The 8,505-nt window shown below is 45.7% G+C and overlaps 1 protein-coding gene across 6 annotated transcripts in view; it reads right to left on the bottom strand.

The window, feature by feature from the left end:
* Positions 1–8,505, bottom strand: part of MSANTD2 (Myb/SANT DNA binding domain containing 2) — a 28,631-nt gene extending 20,126 nt beyond the window's left edge. For 4 of the 6 annotated variants that reach the window (XM_059930139.1, XM_059930138.1, XM_059930137.1 and 1 more), the window contains exon 1: positions 7,598–8,505. In XM_059930139.1, the coding sequence (XP_059786122.1) occupies positions 7,598–8,359 (762 nt within the window). In that variant the 5' untranslated portion in view covers positions 8,360–8,505. The remainder of the gene's footprint in view (positions 1–7,597) is intronic. The other 2 variants (XM_059930131.1, XM_059930133.1) reach the window with 1 other exon arrangement.

The following is an 8,505-nucleotide window of genomic DNA, read 5'->3' as shown; positions in this document are numbered from 1 at the left end:
GCAGGGCCTCCAGGAGAAAGACTCCGGACCCTACCTCTGTTCCGTGAACTTGCAAGACAGTCAAGGCACTGTTCGAGGTCACAGCAGCAAGACTTTAGAACTCAATGTGCTGGGTAAGTGAGAGGCACCCATGGGAGGTGGGGCAGGTCTCTCCCCCAAACGACTGAGTGTGAAGGTTGGGGGAGGGGCAAACAGAGTGACAGGGCGTCGGTGGGTGGGAGCGGGGGAGGGGGAGCCGCTGGCCCCCGGATGTGAGTGTTTAACCTGTCTCCCCTCCCCCAGTTCCTCCAGCTCCTCCATCCTGCCGCCTCCGGGGCGTGCCCCACGTGGGGACCAACGTGACCCTGCGCTGCCAGTCCCCAAGGAGTAAGCCCGCTGCCCAATACCAGTGGGTGCGGTCGCCCCCATCCTCCCAGGTCTTCTTTGCACCTGTTTTAGGTGAGGGGCCTTCCGGAGACACTGAGAGTGCAGCTGGGGTAGAGGAAAGATGACATACCAGAGGGGCCGGGGTGCCAGGGGAGGCAATGCTGAAAAGCACTGGCGGGGAGGAGGAGGAGGGTGTGGGGAGGGGCTGGAGAAAGAGGCCCTGCCAGGTGCGGGCACGTGCGTTACTCAAGAGGCGCTGGGGCTAGAAGATCTGCGTTCAAATAGGGTGGAACATACCAGAGTGTACTGCACAGTTAAGTATAGTGTCATTATGTGGGTTAAATAAGTTAGTATTTGTAAAGCACTAAGAACAGTGGATGACACAGAGTAAATGCTATATAAGCATTATTATTTTGTGAAATTTGTTTCAGTTATACATATACATGTATATATTTATGCACATATATGTATGTTGTGTGAGTACTAGGCCACAGGGTAAAATATGTTTCTTCTTGTTGTATGTTCAAAAAGATACATAGCGTTGCTTTTTCTTTCTAGTATATAAATTAAGGAATTAGATAGATAATGGATATTTGCATAACTGCAATTCAAACTATAAAAAAGTTATTTATCAAAACATATAAATTTCTAGAATTGGTATGTCTGCGGTTATCCCAAAACTATCGGCTCCACCCTTTGACAAGGTCCTTGATGACACCACCGAACAGTCATTCATGGTGTCTACAGCAATACCTTCATGAGCTATGGCAAACTGTTCTTCAACTGAAAGGCATGACTTTCTAAATAACTGATCACTTAAAATTTTTGGAACTGCATTATTTGGATGCTTCCAACTTTGGATTCTTGGACAAAATAGATTTTACTGTATCTGCAGTTTGCACCATTCTAGGCCATGCTGCCTCTGGGCTTTTACCCCAACTAGTGATCCATCTCTACTCCCTTCTGCCCAATTTAGTCCCCCCTCACCTTCGCGATCCACTTCCTGAAAGCCTAAATTGACATGCCCTTCCTGTGTGTGCCTGCAGCACCATGAGCCTAATGTCCACACAACACCCAGGCCGTGGTCACAGTACTGGCGCTTTAGCAGCCTGACTCCTGCCCTGGAAGGCGGACGCCTTGGCAGTAAATGGTACACTGCTGTATTTCCAGGGCCTCCCACAGGAGGCACTCGAGTATCTGCTGGTGAATAATAAAAAAAGTGAAGTCCTTATTTCAGACCTTAGTATTTAAAGAAACCCTGTGATGAATCTGTCAGATGAGTCTGATGATAGGGAATGGGTAAGATTTCCAAATCCTCCCCCAGGTGCTTGGACTTCAGCCAAGAGTTAAGCTCCACCCCTCTCTCCTGTTTCCTATGGGCAGTGCAATTCAAGGGCCCAGGCCCTCTACATCTGCCAAGAAGGATATCGAAAAGATGCTCAAAGTTCTAAAGCAGTGGTCTTTAATTGTGGTACCTATATGCCTTTTTTAATGACTGATCAAGGCAACTTAAACCTTAGGAACTCCTGTCATTCTCAGTCTTGCATGTATTTTTTAGGCATGAAGCTTGGCTGCTGAATTTAGAATAGCCAAAGGAATATAGGTTAGTGATATTGTTTACTTTAAATGTAAGTGGAATACTGTCTGATCATCAGCATTTTCAAGGTACATTTGATAAAACCTATAGATAAGAATTGGGGTGAATCTTTCAGATTCAGAGTACATTATTCAATAAATTTTACAGCCAATTCTCATCTTATTCATCTTATACTAGATTTAATATGTCCTATATCCTGTTAATTCCCCATAAACTTTCAAACATATGATGAAAAAATTTTAATGTCAGCTTTAAAATGTTCAAGAGAGTGCACGGATTTCAAAACTCTTTGGGGAGTACATAAGCAAAAAAGTTTGAACATCATTATTCCAAAGCTGTTCTGGCCAATATAATTGCCACTAGCTAGCCACATATGGCTATTTAAATTTAAATTAATTAAAATTGAGATTAAAAATTTGGTTTCACAGGCACATTTCAAGTGTTCAATCACCACCTGTGGCCAGTGGCTACTGCACAGTGGCTGCTGGAGAGTGTAGATACGGAACACTCAGATCACCACAGAAGGTTCTATTGGACAGCCCTGCCCTAGAGAACCAAGAATATGACATGGTTTGCCCCAGCCAACTGAGGTTATAATACTTTATTCCTTACAGGAAAAGTTCCTCTTCCTATGATGGTGGACCATATCTCTTGACTTCTATCGAGGTTCCTCCTACTCAGGGGAAAGAGACAGGGAGGGCAAGAAGAAGAAACTTGGAGCTCCTTTTGGAGGTTTGAGTGTGTAGCCAAGAGAATCCTTTCATAAAATAAAGACTTTTTTAATATTCTGAATAATAACTTTTTATCTACATTGTTCAATATGGTAGCCACTAGCAGCCACATGTAGTTATTTATAATTTAAAATTTAATTAATTAAAATGAAATATAATTAAAAATTCAGTTCCTCAAGCACACTAGCCACATTCCAAAAGCTCAACAGCCACATGTGGCTTGTGGCTATCACACCGAACTGCAGCAGATACAGAACATTTCCATCATTACAGAAAGTTTTATTGAACTACACTGTTTTGTACTATGGGTTTTCTAATTTTTTTTCCTTTTATATATCCTCTTTTTTTTTTAAATTTTTTAAATATATCCTCTTAATGAAGGATCCAGAATATTTCACTCCACTCTTCAGTAGACTTCCCAAAACGCCAGGAAATAAACTCAGATGCCTGCCTGTTCATGCACAGTTTTAACATGTGCTTACTAGATCCCTTACCTCCAAAACTGAAAGCCTGAATATAAATGTATGGCTAGGGGTCTAGGATGGTCTATTCTTTTAGGATACATATCAAGGCTTTGTCAGATTCACAAGCAGACAAAAACACTGGAACACACAAGCTTTCGGGTGGCAACGGCTTTAGAACAACAGAAATGGAAGGAGACAAATCTCACTAAATCTTACGAACTCTTTGAGTGGTATACCGTTATTTCTGGAAAATCTTTCAACGATAATGCAGAAGGAAAGTCTTGTCTGCAAACACCAGAGGAGAGTCCTCAGAGATCCATAGAGTCTTAAAATGCTTAAACAGGGACAATGGTATCTTTGGGCTCCAAGTTATCTTTGCCCTATTGGTTCTCACAGACAAATAATGACAAGTCTTGATAGCTAAAATGAAGACCACATATACTATACTGTGATTTGTCTGCTAAAGTACAATATTTGTTCCAAAGATATGATGAATTATGATGAATAGATCTAAGCAAAGTCCCTAAAAGATTAATCATCTTGTTTGCTAGGCAGAAGACTCCCTACCACTTTTAAATTTACCTGATGAGCAACCAGCATTGATCCAGCAAAGACAAGTTTTTTAGGTCATACAATCACCTTGCATTTCACCTTGAGGGAGAGCTAAAAGTACACATCTGTTTCAAAGACATAAAGCCAACCCTCAAGAGGCAAATTTTTGGAGAAGACCCAAAAATATGGGACTTGAGAATGGGTTTTGCAGTGCATCAGATTGACTGGCTGAAGTGTGAATACAGCATCTGGCTCAGAAGTGAATGCTTTCATGAATTCCAAGTCTAGATAGGTCTTTCAACTACTACAGTATGGACTGTGCTGAGATCTCTCCCCCCTCTGCAGTTATCACACTTACTGTCTGCTTTTGTCACTCGACACTCAATCAAGTACCGCACTGCATACTATCCCCTGTGTTGTCTTGTACAGCTTTGTAACTTTGGGTGTGTGTTTACAGACTTCAACTGCACTGTTAAGCTCTGGGACTGTATATTACAGTTCTTTTCTTCGTCCTAACACCTAGCAGACAGTAAACACTCAAGTATTTGGCGAATGGAGATATGAAGACAAGGTCTACAGAAAAGAACAGAAAACCACCTATTTGTTGATCTGACTCCAAAATTAGGCTGAAATTGCTAGCAGACTAATTTTCTTCTGGCAAACAAACAAAAAGCAACAAAACTTCAGAACCAAACAATAACATGTGTAGCAAGGCAGTCTCAAACACATCCATTTATCCAAATGGCTGAACAAATACCAATAACAGGACATGTCAGACTTCAAAATGAAAGTCTTTGCAGCAATAAAAAAAAAATGTCTGTATCTGACTTTAAGTTCAAATTCTGTGTGCTTAGAAATATACATATTCGCTTGGAGAGTACTTAAAAATAGTACTTTGGTAGCAAAATCCAAGAGTCATTAATTCAATTTCAATATTTAAAACTTTAATACTTTCACTGTATAGATAAGAGGACTGAGGCAGTCCAGAGAAGGGAAGTGACGTGCTTTAAGGTTACTCAGGAAGGTGGTCTGCGAAGAGGCTGGGATAGGACTCAGCTTGCTGTTGCCTTCATATGATGAGGTGAAGGCCGCTACATCAATATATTGAAACTATGATTAAGGGAAAATTTCAGGGAAAAACTGAAGTTACTATGTATCATGCTTCCTTTCAAATTTATAAGAAATTATTTACTGGGTCTTCATAATTGAACTTTGATAGATATTTAAATACATTTGACCAGAAATGTAACTGACGCACATGGTGTTCCTTCCCTGGGAGCCTCTGACATGAGTTCACACTTAAGTGAGCTACATTAGCCTATACAAGATGTTTTTCCAGGTCCATATCTTACTGCACTACTTTGTTTCTGTTTTGCAAACTCTAAAGCAAAAAGGATTACTGAATTTCTTTTTGCAGTTATCATTAACACGATAAAGTGAAAGAGATTTCTGAACTACTTGTTCTAAATTGGCATTTCTGAAACTAGGATAGAAAGATTTGTTTCAGGGGTTTGGGATTCTCTGAGAATTTTCTAAAGTTGTGCTTTTATTTTCATAAATGTAATCTGGAGTACTTGGACATCCACATCATAATTGTGTAAAGCTATGATTTCAGTGACTATGTGTCCTTCTATGCTTAAGATTACATTCATATTAAGCCTCCTAAAGGGACAGAGCTTAGTTTTTAATGCAGTTTTTTCAAACTGGGTTTCAAAGTCTATGTTTTGGGGTTAAAGTTTGAGTAACACTGCTCTAGATTTCTATACTTTCCAAAATTCTCCTTCTAGACTTTATTTGGTGAACTTAACAAATATGTATCCAGTGCCTACTATGTGCTAGACACTGGAAATACGGTTGTGAATAAGAGAGACCAGAACTTGTCCTTACGGAGCTTATAATTCCGGCAGGAAAGACCTACATTGTTAATGAAGAAGTCTGGTTCCTTGGTTGACTTAAGGAGTAGAGCACTTAAAAAAGAAAACAAAAAACAGTTATCTACCCTCCTTGCCAACTGCTGCTGTGGATCAGAGAACCCATCACCATCATCTATATAGTCTCAAAATAGTCTAAGAGCTTGAGGTCAATTTGATCTTATCTGTTTGCAGACAGATAAGACGATCCTCTTTTTAAAATTCTTCAGAGACACTCAATCTCCTTTCCTTGCTTTAGGTTATGTTTCTCATAACCAGACAAAGATGCAACCCAACTAAAGATTTCCTGGTTATTTGAGAAACAATTTTATAATCAGTTAGATTTATAAGCAGTGAGTTTTGGATAAGACACTCTTTCCTTTTGATTGGGAAATTTCTATGGACAAAAATCAATAAAGCTAAAACAATTATAAATACCTAAAGTGCACTTAACTCAAGAAAAGTTCATGGATAGATGCTAAACAGTACAATGCAAAAACTCTCCCCCAAATTTAACCTTGAACAGAACAACAAATGAGATTCAGAGAACAGTGGCTACTATTAGCTACTACTTTAATCCTACCTATAAATTATCACTTTAATGACATCCTTGTTCAAAAAAGGCGGGCGGGGGGAGACGGAACCCAGAGGTACATGTTATCAGGTACACCAATTTAATTTTGTAATTGAGAAATGGGTGTCAAATTCCCTGAACAAGAGTTAATAGGTTTGAAATATCTTGGTTTCTGGACCAAATTTTCTAAGCAACAATGTCCTCAGATGAACACTACTTAAGCCAAGATCTCTGGAACTTTGGAGCAATCTCCTTCTCTAGTGTGAGTATGACAGTTCTTACTGGGTTTCTACCCCCCAAGGAGTTCCCAAAAAAGTGTCATCCCTGCCAGAAAAGAAGCACACAGATACTATAACTCTGAACAAGAAGGAGTTCCGTGAAAACTGGGAGAAAGAATCCTACCAGAATCTTTTAGCAGACACTGTGAAGAGGGAACCAGCTTACCTAAAAAATAACTCCGTATCTGCCAAGACTACAAATCTGAACTCCTAGATTAAAAGTCAGTAGGAAGAGCAAAACGATAACCCGGTTGCAGGTGAAATTTCTAGCCCAAATTAAGTCTCTGTATTTAAACATTCAGGTACACAAGGATGGCCAGATGCACAGTGAGAGCTTTACTTGTCACCGCAGCCGGCACAACAGCTAAAGCAGGGGAAAACTGGCTTTCAAGAAGGAGTTTAGTCAGAAACATAGCAGGGCCTCAAACCAACCTAACTCTGCAGGCATCACACTCCAAATTCCAGACCAACTACCAGCCAGGCGAACTGTGTGCTCCTAACTCCACGAAAGCAATACACTATCTGGCTACAACCGAGCCTTTCCAATTCTCCAAAGCATCTCAAGACTTGGTCGCCCTTCGAGTTAGAAGCAAGCTCAAGTCGGAAGCAAGACGACTGACACAAAGGCCATCGTCCGAAGGCGCCCTTCGTACGGCTCTGCCCCTGCCACTCACTTGAAAATTCCTAAACTGGGGGCTCAGCGGCCCCGCTCTTCTACCCTTGCTCCGTCCCGCCCCGGCCGGTAAGCCTCTGCCTAGGAGCCCCCGGCCTGGAACAAAGCGAGGGGCCCCGGCGGTGGGGGCGAGAGGCGCGGGCAGCACGGGGACCGCCGCCCGCCGCACAATGAGCAACTACCAACTTCAGAGCGCGAGAACATCCTCAATTGGCAAGAAAGAGGGGCGGCGGCAGGCACGCCCAACTTCAAACTCAGGAAACCTACGGGCTGGCGGCCATCTGGAAAAAAGCCCCCTTCCCAGGGAGAGAAGAAAAAGGCGGAGGAGATGCGAATCGCCCACCGGGCCCCGGAGGGGAGCCCTGCGCTCAGACCGGCCCCCGCCCCCGAGGCCCGCTTCCCCGCCTTCTCTCTGCCTCTGGTTCGCTGCCCCAGGCCGGGCGGCCGGTTACCTTGATGCGCTCCCGGCACTGGGACGGGGTCCGCTCGTAGCCCAGCTCGGCCAGGGCCCGGGACACGCGCTCGTACATGGCTGGCCCGGGGGCCTTGCTGCCGAACACCGTGCCGGCTCCCTCCAGCTGCTGGTACCGCGCCTCCACCAGCCGCTCGTTGCCCCACACTGCGATGAGCGCGTTCGTCTCGGCCGGCGTCCACGACATGCCCCGGCAGGCGGCGGCGGCGGCTGCCGCAGCCCCGCCACCGCCGCCACCAGGGGAGAAGGAGACCGAGGACGAGGCGGCGCTGCGGCCCCCCAGCCCCAGCCCGAGACCCCCGGACGCCGCTGCCCCCGAGCCCGCCGCACTGCCCGGCCCGAGCGGGGAGGCACCCCGAGGCGTGGAAGGGTCGGACAGCGATGGATTTCCGTCGCTCAGGCCACCAGGAGAAGCCGGGGAGAGCACCTCCATCTTCGGGATTTTTAGCGGCGAGTTGGCGGGCAGCTCCGAGCCACAGGGCGCAGCCATCTTCCAAGCGGCCGCCGCTGCACCGCCCGGAAGTGACGCGCCCGCGCATCCGGCCGCCGCGGACTCCGGGGCTGCTCTCGGGCCTGGCCCTCCAGCGGGCTGACGGCTGCGGGCCCTGGCGGCCCCGCGGAGGCCGCCTGCCGCCCCAGGCCTCTCACCGCGAGCCCGGCCGCGCCGCCCGCTCCTCTCCCGGGGCGAGGGGCGGCGGTGAGGCGCGCCGAAGCCCCGAGCCGAAGAGTAGGGTGGGGGCATGAGGGCGCTGGTGTGAGGAACCGATTGAAGCCTTCCCACTTCCTCTCCAATCTCAGCCCCTGGGAGGAGGGGTGAGGCCCGCGAGGGGGCCCAGAGTTAAGGAGGACTTGACCATTTCGCTCGCTCGCTCGCCTCTCTCCCTCGGC

Source organism: Balaenoptera ricei, chromosome 8 (genome assembly GCF_028023285.1).
Source record: "Balaenoptera ricei isolate mBalRic1 chromosome 8, mBalRic1.hap2, whole genome shotgun sequence".
In the NCBI taxonomy this organism is placed as follows: Eukaryota; Metazoa; Chordata; class Mammalia; order Artiodactyla; family Balaenopteridae; genus Balaenoptera; species Balaenoptera ricei.
Note: the sequence above shows the minus strand (reverse complement) of the source record. Positions and strands in the feature narration are given on the sequence as shown.